This window comes from Apodemus sylvaticus, chromosome 19 (assembly GCF_947179515.1).
Source record: "Apodemus sylvaticus chromosome 19, mApoSyl1.1, whole genome shotgun sequence".
NCBI classification, from domain to species: Eukaryota; Metazoa; Chordata; class Mammalia; order Rodentia; family Muridae; genus Apodemus; species Apodemus sylvaticus.
In genome coordinates this window covers 2,497,729-2,513,617 of record NC_067490.1, presented here as the reverse complement: position 1 = coordinate 2,513,617, position 15,889 = coordinate 2,497,729, and the positions used below count along the sequence as shown (strand labels likewise).

General features: G+C 45.4%; 1 protein-coding gene across 2 annotated transcripts; it reads left to right on the top strand.

Moving 5' to 3' along the window:
• The first annotated feature begins 7,511 nt into the window (after window positions 1-7,511).
• LOC127669420 (H-2 class II histocompatibility antigen, E-U alpha chain) lies at window positions 7,512-12,584 on the top strand. 2 transcript variants are annotated; one of them, XM_052163360.1, is made up of 5 exons: window positions 7,512-7,648; window positions 9,907-10,152; window positions 10,628-10,909; window positions 11,454-11,622; window positions 12,240-12,584. In XM_052163360.1, the coding sequence occupies exons 1-4, from the start codon at window positions 7,567-7,569 to the stop codon at window positions 11,609-11,611; spliced, it is 768 nt and encodes a 255-aa protein (XP_052019320.1). In that variant the 5' UTR covers window positions 7,512-7,566; the 3' UTR covers window positions 11,612-11,622; window positions 12,240-12,584. The 2 variants fall into 2 exon arrangements, with proteins under 2 accessions (XP_052019320.1, XP_052019319.1); XM_052163359.1 differs by having other exon boundaries at window positions 11,454-11,651.
• The last annotated feature ends 3,305 nt before the right edge of the window (window positions 12,585-15,889 follow it).

Here is a 15,889-nt window from a genome sequence, read left to right as displayed (position 1 = left end):
TGAGCCAAGGGGAATCACAAGCTCACGACCCAGAGTCTGTGGGTCTTCAGAGCGCAGAGCATGACTGCCTCTCAGGTGGTCAACCTTCACCCTGCTGAGGAGAAAGCCAAGTCTAGGAGGGGACACACACACACACACACACACACAAACACACACCCCACCCCAGATCAGAGCATCCGGCCGAGGCTCCAGTGTGATTTGCTTTGTTCTTTCTCTTTTACTGGAAAACAAAGGCTTCACCCAAGACATTTAATAAGATGTCTGGTATAGAGTGTGGGTACGATGAACATGGCTGGTGATGGAGGGCCTTGGGCACCCTTGTAATGTGTTCTTCTTTATTCAGCCCTTCCTTGGGGTTCCCATAAATTCTCTTTCACACTATTGAGGGGTCTCTAGATCCACTTTGAAGAGCTGGGCAGAACAGTGTTTAACTTATTTGAAAGAATGTTCTCCATTGTAACAGTGTAACAATGCAAGGCACCATGCTTGGTGTGAGGTGACTTTTCCTGATTCTTGCCCTCTTGGGATGATTAGTTACTCCTCTGCGATCTAGCTTGACGCTACTGGTCTTGGTGTTTGCAGTGGGTCTAGATGAGGTCCCACAGTGCAGGACGGGAAGTTACAGAAAGGAGCAAAGGACTAGATATTGAGGAGGATACAAGGGCTATTTTCCCTCACAATAAAAGGGTTGTTCTCTATCTGTCATGGTTATTTTTGTTTGTTTTATTTTTTATTTTTTTGGTTTTGTTTGAGACAGAGTTTCTCTGTGTAGCCCTGGCTGTCATGGAACTCAATTTGTAGACCAGGCTGGCCTCGAACTCAAAGATCCACTTGCTACTACCTCCAAATTGCTGAGATTAAAGGTGTACCCTACCATTGCCTGGCTTTGTGATGGTAACCTCGCTTCTAACCCATCACCCACCAGGGGTAGTGGGAAAGAAAGGATACGGGGGAAGCAGACCTATTTAGAAATGGTTCTTTGGAGCAAATCCCATCTGCATTGTCAGGCACAGGTCAGCAGCAGCAGCTCAATCCACTCGAAATTCTTCACAGACACACCAGCAGTCAATTCAGTAGAGTCAGGATAGCAAGCACGAATCAGCAGTGGTGGCCCTACCTAGCAGAGACAGCCAGGCCTCAGCCTCAGCATGAGTCAGCAGAGGGACCTGGAGGGACACCAGGAGAAGTCCTTGGGTATAAGCAAGCCAAGCTCAGCCTCCATCTCTCTCTGTCAAGTTCTATTTACTCCCTCCAAACATCACATTTCCTCCATGGGCCTCGCCTCAGCACATGTGTCTGTCTCAGCTGACATCACTCTGCCAATCAGCCCAAGTTCAAGGAAGCGGCGAGAAACTGCAGCACGCCACCAGAAGGTTTTTGGTACTCTTTCTCTATGTAGTCCTGACAAATGCAGCTCAACTATGCAATCAATGTAAGGCAGACCAATACATGTGTGAGTTAGCAAAGAATCCTTTATCACATGTCCTTTCACATGCTTGCTTTAACAGAACATCCTCTCACCTGGGTCTGCTTCAATGAAATGTTCCTTTACATGTTTGTCCTAGCAAAACACCACCCGACACAACTGACTTTCCAAAGAATCCTTAAGCTTCCATTTCAACTCCCCAGGAAGGATTGCATAGATGGGGTTGGTCTGTGGGAGAATATCTTGGTCAGGTTAGCAGAGTTGGAAAGACTCAGCTCTGAAAGTGAGATGCATCGTTTCCTGGACTGGGTCCTGAGCTGCGCAAGAGAGAAAGGTAGGGTGAACTGATCAGGCATTCACAAGAGATTTACCCTGAGAATTAAAGAGAGCTAAAGGTCTAAAGAGAGCAGTTGTTGGGGCAGGAAGACGGGAAGAGGAAGGGAAGAGAAGGGATCTAGAGAAGGAAAAAGAGAGAGGAAGGGAAAAGTAAGGAAAGAGGAAGAGGAAGCAGCGGTGTGGGGGGGGGGGGCAGTTCTTAGCTCTGGTCTCAGCCTGTCACCTTCAGAACTCTGCATTGCCAGTGTGAGGGCTTCTTCTTGGATGGGGGGCAGGTATCCTGGGCCTCGGAAGCCCAGGGATGACACAGGTATGAGACGAAGCCTCAGCAGAGGCGTTGCAGCTCCCAGTATCCCCAGCTGAGCTGAGGGGCTCAGAAGCCTCAGGCCTGTGCCTTCTCTTCACTTCTTCTCTTCATTGTTTCTTTTCTTCTTGGATTTTTCGGATGGGAGTCACACCAGGCAAGAAGCCTCATGAATGAGATTTATTGGAGGATCCAGGGTGTGGAGGGACAAATCCAGGGATGGCTGCTCTCTGCTCTGGGAGTGGACAAAAGGGCAGTGCTTATATAGGATTTCTGAGGAGACAGGGCTTCTCAGGGCAGGGATTTGCAGAGCGGGGATTGGTGGGATTTCAAGTCCTGAGCTTAGTGGGGTGGGGGCTCAGGAATGTGGGTTTTCCAGCCCAGGGATTGGTGGTTCTTTTCACCCCCTTCTCCCTGCATCAGACCCATGGGTTAGGAGTGAAAATTCTTCCCTGATGTTGTCAGCTTTTGCTGAGGCGCCATCTCTGTAGGACTTCTGGGGACGGTATGAGCCTGGAAAGTTACTACCACTGTGAACAGCTCCCGTGGGACAGCTCCTTACATGTCCCACCGACGCTGTAGGCTTGGCGGGAAAGAAGGCGCCAGCACTGTGGACAGCTCCTCAACACGCAGTAGCCCAAGGCAGGAAAGGTGCCGCCACCTGGACAGCACTGAGGCAGGAAACGGGATGCGCCACCCTCATGGCTACTGGCTGAGAAGGTATCCTGGGGCAGCCATTTTAGCAGGAGCCGCCATTTTAACAGGAGCAATAGCTCCTGTGGATCATTTTGCCGCGGTGGTCTTAGGCTGGGGCAGGGCAGGAGAGGCCTGCAGCCACTTTAAAGGATTTTGTGGTGCTCCGCTCAGAAACTACAGTCGGTTCCATCGTGGTCCTAAAATCCAAAAAGGTTCTGACAAACCAGATCCTCTGAATATTTAATTTTTTACTTAAAATCGTACTCTACTTTCAAAATGAAATTTATGAGAATTTACCGGTCTGAATCAGTCACCAGTTACTGTTTTCTGAAAATGATAAAATTGATTTTGCTGCAGATACAAGCCAGGAGCTTCATGTGGGGAATCGAGGGGACCACAGGGTGTGTGCCCCAATCTTTAAACTTTCCAGGATCGCAGAGAACTAGACTCCAAACCAATACTTAATTTCTGTTCCTACACGTATGAACTCATGCCCAGCCGCTTGTCATTTTCGGACACACCATCCTGTGAGATAAGAGCTCCCAGGAGCTCTGGGCTCTTGACTTGTCCAGTCAGGGTCAGTCAGGCTATTTCTCTTCCACTGACCCTGGGACGTCAGCCTGAACCAGGAGTTTCAGGTCGGAATATTGTCTAACGGGAATCAGTTAGTTCCCTCTTTCAAAGTTAATTGCAGCTACCCTGCGCAAAGAAGACGCTCTCCCAGAGGAAGATGTTGGAGAAGTGCGACCTTCAACGTTTCAGACGTTTGGGTTCGTGCCACGTGGGAATAAGAGAAGCATCCTAGTGTTGAGAAAAAAATTAAAAATAAAGCTTCCTGGGCACTAGTCCCAGCATTTGTACCCTCGAAGCCCACCCCATTCTTCCTGGGTCTGTTCTCTTGGTTACTGTCTTGATCCACCAGGCCCCATGGCTCTGTGAAATGCAACCCAATGGTGTAGTTCCACAAGTGACCAGTAGGTGGCAGATTTTGTCAAGACAAGATGCTAGTATTTCAAGGTGGCTCAATTTGGATATGGTCTGAAGAGATGGCTCCAAAGCCTCACTAATATTACTCAATCCATCATTTTATCAAATTATGTTTTTTGTATTTCATAGCAAACTCAATTCAGAGTCTGGAGGATAGAGTAAGGAGCAAAAAATAATCAGCTGTTGTCATCAACTATGTCAAATCTCCCAAGGACCCCAGAGGAATCCCTGGACCAAAGCTTTGTTGGGGGTTGGGAAGATGGAGCTACGGGGAGAGGCTCTTTGTTAACCTTAAAGTTGCTGTCGTGTTTTCTTGCCCGGCATTCTTAAAAGGACACCTAGAAAAATGATTAATTCTTCTCTCCGAGTTAGCTGAAATGTTATGGGCAGATAGATAACTCAGGTGTGAATACTCCAACCGTCCAAAGGCTTCAGACAAAGAGTCAAGAGTATCAGGGAGTCCCCGTGTGGGGAATTAAAGACTGGGGGGACGGGGAAGTAGCTCATTCTTTGCTTAGGGCTGTAGAGGAAGGAAGTTGAAGTATTGGGACTCTGTATTTTCAATATTAGGATGACAGTTACTTGTAAATACATAGGGAACAAAGAAAGCAGTGAACAGGGAGAAAGGAAAATTATGTCTCAGAGACAACATTCCTTTATTAAATCGATATCACCGGAATGGGGAATAAGTGGCAGCTGTTTAGTTTTGTGTGTACAAGTGATTTACACACTTGTCTGGGTCTAATTTTATTCTTTAGAGAGCCTGATAACAACTCCACCTAAACACCTCTGTAACCAATCACTTCAGTAATGTGGTAGGACACAAAACTAACCAACAGCTGATACCGGCAGCTTCTCCATGCACCATCAACAGATTCTCTAAGGGGGGAATTGTGAAAGGAGCTCAGAGCTCAACTCTCAATAGTCATAATTCCCTGCAAATATATACACGCACATATATATACATATGCAAATATATACACATATATGCATATGCAAATACAAACATATACATACACATACACACACACATACACATATACACACACACTAGGCTTGCTGGTGCCCTGTAACTGTGCCTCACCCTGATGGAAACCATAGGCTCAAAGTTGACAAAAAGTCGTAAGTCAGTCTAGATGAGACTCCGTCTCAAGATTACACTACAGTTTTACACTAGGTTTATAGTTCAGTGGTGAAGCGTTTCCCTGGTGTGAGGTGAGGCCCTAAATTTAATCCCTGATATTCAACTAAATAAATGAAATGAAAATAAAAAGAAACTAAAGAAGATACAGAAACCAAAATACTTTCCACATTCATTGTTTGGAAGAACTAATAACATCAAAATGTTATTCTATTATAGGGAATTTAATGCCTCAGTGTCGTCTCTGTCAAAATAATGATGTCATTCTTCACAGAGCTATAGAAATCAATCCTAAAATTTACACAGAAAAATGAAACACCCCAATAGTCATGGCAATCTAGGACAAAAGAGCACATTGGGATGTGATACTAAGCGGCTTGGGGTTCAGAGGGAGGGGGAGAAGGGAAGCTAAAATGGAAGCTGGGGTCTACAGAACTCAAATGTAAAGTACACTGAAGCCCCAGAATTGGTCTGGGTCCAGTGTGGATGCATGGTCCCGGGACTGTGGGAGAATGAGGACAGACGGCAGGCAGAGGACATGGAGACAGAGGATAGTTATATTCACAAACACCAGGAACTTTTAGATGATTCCCATCTGCCTCTGAGGCCCAGTTCTCCCACCCTGCGGTTCCTGAACACGCAGTTTTGAGTGTGGGCACAAGCTTTGTGGTTTGGGTGGCAGAGAGCACAGCAGACCTGGGTCATGTGGTGAGTGAGCTGTCATAGGCTTGGACATTGGGTAGCAAGCACAGGTGGCGTCCTCGGCAGATGATGCTCCCTCGCGTCCTGTGGGCTCTGTTGGAGCTGTGATGTCAGTGGGACTTCCCAGGGGCCAAAAGTCCACCCTGGCCAGTGCTCTGCCAGCCTTAAGCCATGCTTCCCTGTAACATATTCAGTTCTGTTTTCTGGAAGAACCATGATGGTGGCTCACCACAGTTTGACATCACCAAGGATACATTGTTCAGGTGGCTTCAGAAATCCCCTCAGACACACAGGAAGCTAGACTTCAGGAGAACAGGAAGCAGTGTCCTAATAGAGACTTCCACCATCACAGAGAAGGGGAACTGAAAGTCATTCTCTGAAGTCTAGTTTAATAATTTCATGAGCAGAGCCAATCAGCAGACAGGAACTGGGCAGCATCATAAGTTGCCGAGTAGCACTGTGTTTTTGGAAGTACTTTAAACTTACCATGCACTTGCCAAGAACATGGCATTACAGAAGCTAGCAAAAGATGCAAAAATTGTGTTAGCTGGATTTGGCTCTGAAAAAGGAGGTCAGCTTGCACAATAGAATTGTAGCATCAATATCTTGACCCTAGAATGATCCGGTCAGTGATCTGGGGGTTGGCATGAGATGCTTTACTTAGTGATCTGGGGGTTGGCATCAGATGCTTTACTTAGTGATCTGGGGGTTGACATCAGGTGCTTTACTTAGCCTCTGGCATGATCAGACCATCAGGAGTCAACGGGGACGGCTGCTCTCCTGGTCTGTGAGGACCTTTGTACGGCCAGATAGGACCTCAAAACAGCCACTGCTATGTTGAAGATTCACCAAGCACCATTCCAGCCCCAGATTGACAGCCTCACTGCTTGGTGGCTTCTCTTTGGCTTTTAGTCCTTTCTGTTTGTAAGTAAATATTTTTCTGTGTATTATACATTGTTTCCAGAAACAAGAGATGTAAAACTTCCAAAATTTCAGGAACCTCTATGGAGAATCTCAAAATACATTTTTGGCTCAAAACTTATAAGACAGGAGGAGAGCTTCCACAGCCAGTTGACCCAGGCTATGGTGGTAAAGCCCTCCTGTGGGCATCAATTTACTGTTCCCAGGGGAATAAGCTTTGCCCAAGCCATTCTTTAGCAGTGACATCCACATCTAAGCTCAGTTTCACCCTTGGGTCACAATCTGGCTAGAGATCCTCTCTAGTCATGACAAATATAGCCCCTACAGCCCATGGTTTCTAGAAACCAATGGCCATTTTCCAGGGCTAGCATCTTCTTACCTCTCTCTGGTCATTGGAGCTTTGGGACTCAGTTTATTCCCCAGTGTCCTCAGAAAACAGCAATCGCCGGTGCTCTAGAATCTTGGGCTGAATTGAGCATTTTGGGATCTAGCCCACTGGAAAAGGAAACACATTCAGCAATAAGGAGACACCTGAGTGACCTTCTGTTACCAGAATCTGGGCATTCTCCATTGCCTGTGTGTTCAGTTTCTCTTTAGGTAATTCAGTGTCCCTTGAAAACAGTATTCCCAGCTGCCACACTCACAGGTACAATCCCTATTCTTCATATTACCAATGTTTAATTTATTCTAGCCTCACTGATGTTTCAGATAGAACTTAGATTGGGACAGAAGAGTGAATATTTTACCAACATTCTCAAACTCTTGAAAATTTTGTTCTGTTTGTCTAAGAAATTTGTTGTCTTGAATAAGTGGAGAAATTTCTTCTTGAAGAAAATTATTTCTTGTAATGTTAAGTAGAAACTCTGATACTAAATAGTGTGCTGCATAGGACCTACTTGCAAGAAACATTTCCCTAGCAACAGATGTGTCAGCCTGAAACATTTTTCTGATTGGCTAAAAGTCGAGCGCTTTGGATTTTAATCCCCTTTGGTTCTTGTTAATTCTGCCTCAGTCTGCAATCTCTTCTGACCCCACCAAACACTCAGGAAGAAAATGGCCACAACTGGAGTCCTGGTGTTAAGATTTTTCTTCATGGCTGTCCTGATGAGCTCCCAGGAGTCATGGGCGATCAAAGGTAAGTGCTAAGAAAACCAAAACCAGGATGGTAGACTGTATGAATCTTTGGAGAAATGAATGTAGGCATAGAGAAGACAGTCTTAGAATGGAAAAATAAGAATGGCAGGTACCATGAAAGTCTAAATCTGAAGGTTATAAGGCAGTTATAGTTCAGCGAAAATTCTTCCTACTGAAGTGAAATGACTCAGACATAGTTGAGCGAGACAAACCGAGACACATACTGCTGAGGACCGCTGTCTCTCCATCAGTCAGACTTTCGGGGCTATGGAAAAGTAGCTTTCAATCGGCACCAACAAGTCACATCCCTGGGTTTTGTTTTTTCTTTCCTTCTGGAACATCAGGAAAATTAATAACTGGAAACGTCACACAATTTTGTAAAGATCGAGTGAGATAATGTATGAGAAGCCCTCAGTGCCGCTCTTGTCTGAGTATACTGTTCACATCTGTCCTGTTGTATTCAACCATGGACACTGTACTTAAGATCACTAGAAAGAAAGGCTGTCATCCCACACCAAATCTACCCAAGAGGGAGGGTAGGCACACCGATATGAAGTGCACTTAGTTGACCGACGCTTGGGGCAGTGGTAGCTGTGACAACCCCTTCGTGTGACACAGCAGGTGCCACAAGATCTGTGGTCACCACTACTGAGTTCTAGTTACCAGAGAGGAGAGACGTAAGTGGAGATTGTTATCATCTCCAGAGCAAATATTTTGTGCTGATATAAACACCTGTTGTGAGAAAGTGTTCTGCGTCCTGAGAGACCCTGTAGACAAGAAAGGAAAAAAGGAAGTAAGGCAGGCGGAAAGAAAATGAGACGAGTGGACAGCCAGCTCCAGTCACACAAGAGCAAGTCTGGGCTTCTACAGCCCAAGAAGGTCTCAGAAAGGCAGATGCTCTTCCTGTGCAGTGGAGCTGGGGGAAAGAAGAATGTAAAATATGTTTATGATAAAGACAACCATAAAATAAATCTCTTGGCCAAACATTAAGATTGGTCACCTCATTCCTGAAAACAACAGAGAAGCCCTTGTTTCCTCATCTCCCTTGCTGTTGGTTATCCTCCTTGTCAATCATTACAGATTATATTCCACAAAAGCAGTCCCAATCCAAGTAGTAGTTAGATAAGTGTCTAGTTTCAAGCCAGCCCAGCTATGCCCTTTCTCACAGAGGTAGTCTTGGGATGAGTATGTGTGATCCAGAGATTGCATTGCAAGGTCTCGGTGTCAATTTCTGGGGTGCCTCAGACACCAGTTATGTCTCTAAGGGTTACTGGTGAAAGAAGTTTCTGACCACAAAATGTCAGCAGAGTTTGTTAGTTTTGGTGAGATAATGAAAGTTCTTGTCTCAAACCTATCCTGGCAGAGTGGGACTCAGCAGAGCTATAATGGGAAACTCCTATGTTAAGTAGACAGCTCAGGTCACAGGGTAAGAAAGGAATCATGTGTCACAACTGTACTTAGTTCCCAAGTTCCCAACGATCCTTTCAAACAATACTTCTCAGAGAGTACAGTGTCAAGGTAAAAGGAAGCCCCTGTGCGCTGACCCAAGTGATTCAAACCCTGCACATCAGGGAGAAAGGGGTGCTTCTTTCTGTTGCACTGTAGCCAGATTTCTAAAGGCAGCCTGCCTCTCAAAGGCCCAAGGGACAGTGTAGAGGAAGAGGCAGAAAGGACCTAAGAGCCAGAAGACGGGGAAGCTGTGAGATACTGTCTTCCTGACATGACATGGCCGTTGCACACATGAATGAACTTCCAGTGGCTGCAGATATATGCATACGCCTGTCACAGACCAGTTAAATCAGATGGAGGAGGGGGCTCCTGAGAGACTGATGACAGTTGATAGCTGCTGATGGACAGTTTGTGTTTCAGGGGGTGGACACTGGTTGGTGGCTCATGCTGGAGTGCATGACCTCATACCCATGCAATACGGACAACATGGCCTGGTGTTGACAAAGACGGCCATGCTGAAGGCTATGCCATGCAGCCCCGTCTATTCGCCCTCTAACACAGCTCCCTCCTTTCTCACCCGCCTACTTTGTTCAGTATGGATGTGCATCACCCAGACCCTGTCTCTTCCCTAACCCCCGCTCTTTGCTCTTCCGTTCCGCTCGTCCCAGTCGCCGTGCATCCCCGCCCACCCAAATGCACGCGGGCTCTTCATCTTCCTCCTCCATCTCCCTCCTCTCTCTTCCTCCTCCATCTCCCTCCTCCCTCTTCCTCCTCCATCTCCCTCCCTAACCCTATTTCCTTTCTTTTCAGAGGAACACACCATCATCCAGGCGGAGTTCTTTCTTTCCCCAGACCAATATGGAGAGTTTATGTTTGACTTTGACGGTGACGAGATTTTCCATGTAGACATTGGAAAGTCGGAGACCATCTGGAGACTTGAAGAATTTGGAAAGTTTGCCAGCTTTGAGGCTCAGGGTGCATTGGCTAATATAGCTGTGGACAAAGCTAACCTGGAGATCATGATAAAGCGTTCCAACAACACTCCAGATGCCAATGGTACCCACCTTTCCTTTCAGATGTGGGAACTCAGCTTTAAACTAGATATGCTCACAATTTCTATAAGGGTGTGAGGAGGTCTGGCTGGACCTTCTGAGACCTAAGTTTTCTCAGCACAACAAATCTCATTCTCAGGCCATAGGCCCGGGGAATTTAGAAGTTTGTTCCTTTTTTTTTTTTTTCTGTTACTGTAGCCTTGGTTTATTCATCGATTAACATTTATGAAATCACTGACTCCAGTCTACACAGGGGGAGTGAGGAACTGGGCTGAGGGGTGAGGGTGGAACTCAGTGGGTGGTTAGATACCACATTCCTCAATACTGGCTCCAAAATGTCAGGTCTGAGAATAGGGTAACATGACTGAGACCTCAGAACGGAACTTTAGAGCCATGAGGTAGCACTGTACGACAGGCCAGCATGGGTAGAGCAGAACAACTGAAGGAATGGAAGCTAATTTATGTCATGTTCCCCACAGTGGCCCCAGAGGTGACTGTACTCTCCAGAAGCCCGGTGAACCTGGGAGAGCCCAACATCCTCATCTGTTTCATTGACAAGTTCTCCCCTCCTGTGGTCAATGTCACCTGGCTCAAGAATGGGCAGCCTGTCACCAAAGGCGTGTCAGAGACGGTGTTTCTCCCGAGGGACGATCACCTCTTCCGCAAATTCCACTATCTGACCTTCCTGCCCTCCACAGATGATTACTATGACTGTGAGGTGGATCACTGGGGTTTGGAGGAGCCTCTGCGGAAGCACTGGGGTAGGGTGCATCATTACTTCACAGCATTCATTCCAGGCATCCTGCTTCAATGCTGGATTCTGGACACTTATAATTCATTCACGGTGTGGAGATGGGATGGGAACACAGCTCACCATTTAGATCAATCATCTCATACGTGTGCAGCTTCAAGTTCAATTATCAGCAGCACAAGTTAAGGGTTCAGAGTGTTTCATAACACTGACTGTAATTTACACACATCTGTTCTCTCGTAAAGCACATTCATTCGTTTTTGAGTCTTTGTCTGTGTGTATGTATGTCTGTACAGCATGTAAGTGCTTAGTGACCATGTAAGTGCTTAGTGACCTCAGGATAGGGTGTCAGATCCCCTACAACTGGAGCTATGTGCACTTGTAAGCTGCCATTTGGATGCTGGAAATGAAACCCAGGTTCTCTACAAAAGTAGACAGCCTTCTTAACCAATGAGTCACCTCTCCAGCCCCAGTACACACTCTCTTACATTGGCCACCGACTCTATTTCCTACAACAGCAACTGACTGACATCTCCCTGCCTTGTTTTCCCCAGAGTTTGAAGAGAAAACCCTCCTCCCAGAAACTAAAGAGAATGTTGTGTGTGCTCTCGGGTTGATTGTGGGTCTGGTAGGCATCGTTGTCGGGATTATCCTCATCATCAAGGGTATTCAAAAACGCAATGCTGCAGAACGCCGCCAAGGAGCCCTGTGAGATACCTGGAGGTGCGTCAGATGTGCTCAGGGACTGACAGGTGTGTGGACGTCTGAGAGAGGAAATCAGGGGTGTGGTGCTTTTAAGAGAAGGGTAGGGGTAGAGGTCTCTTTTAATTCTTTAGGTTGGAAAAGTTGAGCTTTGGCATCAGATGCACCCTTATCTTCAGGATTTGTGATCCCTTCCTTGGGTGTTCCTGGACCACTTGTGAGTCTTGGAAGTTTTCCTCAGCTCCAAAGAGTGTGGCCTCACACAAGAACAATGCACCCTTGGGGCATGGGGTCATTAATCTCAAGGCTCAAGCATATTGTACCTCTGTGTCTTGAGTCAGCAGCCATAGCTCCAGAGTCTGAAGCTTTTGGAGCGCTAGGATCTGGGGCAAGAATGGAAATCTGAGTCCATGACTAGTATTGATCCTTTCCTCTGAAGGATGCTTCTAACGGGATCTGGGAAGAGTTAAGGCATGTTGATCTCCATGCAAACTAAGGTTTGGGGTTCATATTGGGAACCCAGATCAACATTTAAGGACTTTTTCAGAGCCATATGACCAGGAGGGCCCAGGAAGGAAACTGAGGGGCTCCCAATCCTTCTCGTGAACCCCCTGGTAATTTTGTGTCTCACACCACAGGTGATGCCTTCAGTTGAACCTCACTTGGTGAAGAAACTTGCTGTGACAGCATCTGAGGCTACCCCTCAGCAGAGAATGCATCTTCTGCAATTTCCAGCCTTAAGCCTCAAGAATGGCTTCAGGTTCTCTGGTCTAACGTCTGGCTGGATTCTCCATCTCCTTCCTGTGTGTATATTCTATCTTCCATCATTTATAGTAATTCCTCAGTGACAAATATCACAGAGTTCTTCCTCTGCTGTGGAACTTTCTGAGAATGGAGATATCTTCTGTTCAGTTATGGCTTGACATGTCTCCAAACTGTGTTCCTTTTTGTTTCTACATATAGTAAATTCCTTTAGTTGTGAAGTGGAGTTTTTTTGTGTGTTTGTATCTAAGTGTTTTTTTTTTTTTTGTTTGTTTGTTCTTGGTGGAGAGAAGGGGGCCTGAGGAGTGTGTGTAATTCTCCCATGTCTTACTATTGAGTGCCTTTTACAAGTTCTGGGATTAATCAGAACCCCAGACTCACTAGGGTTTTAAGCATCTGTGCGTACTATTGCTGAAAGACAGGTCCAGCTGGTAAACCACACAGTGGAGTTGAAGTTCCTGGACAGAAGATTCTGGATTGATGTGTGTGGGTGTGTGTTGGGTTCCATAGCTGCCTGCAGCTATTACGAAGTGGGTTTCTGGAACAGAAGCTGAGGGATAAGTAGGGAAGGGGCGAAAAGAAGTATGGCTAAGACAATATTCACTGATCAAAGCCAGAAACTTTAATGGCGCCAGACCTTTTAACAGTTTGGGCAAACCCTTCCCCCCAGACTCCGGGCTGAGTTCCGGTGGAAGTTGTCTAACTTCTCTTGGAGGTCCTCGTCTTGACTGCTCTGGCAGCTGGGTGGGTCACCTGCTTAATTCAGGAATTCCTAGACCTGGAGGAACAATGAACTTAACCTTTACTTCGAGCACTCCACCCTAGGTGGAGCAGGATCCTGGCTATCTGGGAGAAATTAACCTTGACCAAAGTCAAACTCTGACCATGTGCATGACTGCCCCAATAAGGCTCTGTACAGGTGTGGGTGTGAGTTGGAGGTGGGATATAAGAGTGAATGTGACCCTTTCCTCCTCCCATTTTATACATGTGTGAAATTCTCAAAAAAAGCTATTGAGAGTTTGCATGCAAAGAAGAAGAACATTAACTCGACTCAGTATGTATCTGGTGTGTGTGTGTGTGTGTGTGTGTATGAAGACACAATGAATTCTAAAAACGTGAGAAGGTGGTTGTGAGATCATGGGAGAAGCTGGATGGGAGAGGGGGGTGGATATGATGTAAATATACAAATTCAATATGCTTATGTGTGACCCCCCCAACAAAATTTATTTAGAGGAGAGAAGGAAAATCAATATTTGGCTCTTGTGGTGGCATATCATTGCAGAATAAATCTCAAAAGTGAGGGCCTGGCCTTGGGTAATTCATGAGAATGACAGAGTGGGGGCTGTCATGGGCAGAGCTGGGAGCATATTGAGTCACAAGTCACAGAGCACTGGTGCCGACCAGAGACCCCACTGCAACATCCTGTGCATTGGGAAATGTCCAGGAGATATTGAGGACCAGGATGGGTTCTATGGCATAGTCTCCTGCTTCAGATTCTCTGCACTGGCTGATGGTGAAATTGGGGAAGGGGTGAGCTTAGCCTCAGAAGTAGGTCACCGGTGTTGGGCTGGTGAAGGTTTCTCTCAGTCCCTCATTCCAGCCCCAGGGACTCTGCTTCCTGTTCTGGTCCATTCAGCTTCCTTTCTGACACTGTGACAAACACTCTGACAAAAGCAACTGGCAGAAGACAGAGTTGATTTGTTGACAGTTCCAGATTCCAACCACATCTGCACTAATGTTAAGGGAGAAACACAGGAGCATTCCATGAAATTTCAGGAGGAGAGAGAATGGATGCGTGGAGTATAGACATGCAGAGTCAAGAACAGAGAGAATGGATGTGTGGAGTATAGACATGCACAGTCAAGAACAGAGAGAATGGATGCAGCTGTGCAGGCACTGAGCTGTTGAGAAAGTAGTAGAGACTAAATCCAGTGATATTATCAATTTTTGTAGAAAAGCCAGTGTTTAACATTTGAGAATCAGTTAATGCAATCCACACTAATTGAAAGATGGATATAAAACAACATTTGTTCACCCAGATAGACTCATAGAATGAATGGTGGGGGACTTGAACCTGGGTCTTAAAGTTCTTGTTGCTACTATTTTCTTCTTTTTGAAAGATCTGATTTCTCAGGAAATAAGCAATAAAAAGCCATATTTTTGACATGGAAAAAGACATCTGCCCTGCTTCTTACGTCAGCCGTGGGGGGAGGGTATTCAAAGCTATCCCTCTTGGTGTATAAAACATTATGATATGAGGCAGTGGTAAAATGGCTAAATAAATGCACAAAAGTGATAAAGATCTCAGAGAATACCAAATTGTCATGGTTTCCTCTAGACATAGGCAGATACTGAGGAAGAAGAGACCCCAGACTTCTTATTAACAAGAAGTTTAATAATGTAGAGCGCAAAGTCAATGTAAATAAAATTCTGGCAGAAACAAGTGAAAGCAAAGTCAAGACGATGATGCTTTCAACAATAGTAAAAAAAATGTCAACTCTGTACTGCATGCTGCAGGTGAGGAGGATTTAATGCCTGTATATACAAGCACACAATATTCTTCATCAAAGAAGATATATGTGTGTGTGTGTGTGTGTGTGTGTGTGTGTGTGTGTGTGTGTGTGTGAATCAAGGCTAAAAATGTAAAATATTCAGACAGCACTAGCAACACACAAGCAAAACTTTTCTTAGGAAAGCTATAAAGTATCATAGGGAGAAATAATACAGTTAAGCACATGGAGGAGTAGACTGGGATATGGTAAGACTGAACGTATTCACCACATTCTCTCTAAATTACTCTGTAAATACAAAATGCCTCAGAAAAGCAGGGTGAGCCTCCTTATTTATTTATTTATTTATTTATTTTCACTGGCTAGTTTGTATCCATTCCTTGTCTCCATCACTCATCCAGGGAATCACTAAGCAGTATTTAAACTCAACATGTAAACCATGAGGTTTTATAAGAAAAGGAAATTATAGGACATAGGTGAAGTTGCTGCCTTGGTGTCAAACATATCTAACATCAAAATAAGCTCATCAAATTTCTATCAGAAATTCTAGATTATGTAAAGACTTAACGAATTCTAACATATGCATAATAGAGACTTTAATTTGCCCTAACATAAAATGATTCTGATGTGCTTGTGTGTAAATCACCCTGCATCATCAGTCACCATGCTGAAATAGACTTCTAGCTGACTGCAAGCTTTTTACTTTGGAAAGTAATTCTTCAAACATGATTGAGATTGACTCTCGGGGTCCTGCTCTGTGCAGGTCAACAGAGGAACAGACATCAATTATTTGAACCAAGCTTCAGGTCCTCTCTAAACTCATCCACACAGTTTCCAGCTGTCTTCATGACATGTGTGGTGCTCAGCTGGTCTAACAAGCCATGTGCAAGGTTTTAGATAAGAGGCAGTGTGGTAGTTTGAAAGAAAATGGCTCCCATAGGACCAGAAGGAGTGGCACTAATAGGAGACATGGCCTTCTGGAGAAGGTGTGGTCTTGTTGGAGCAAATGTGTCACT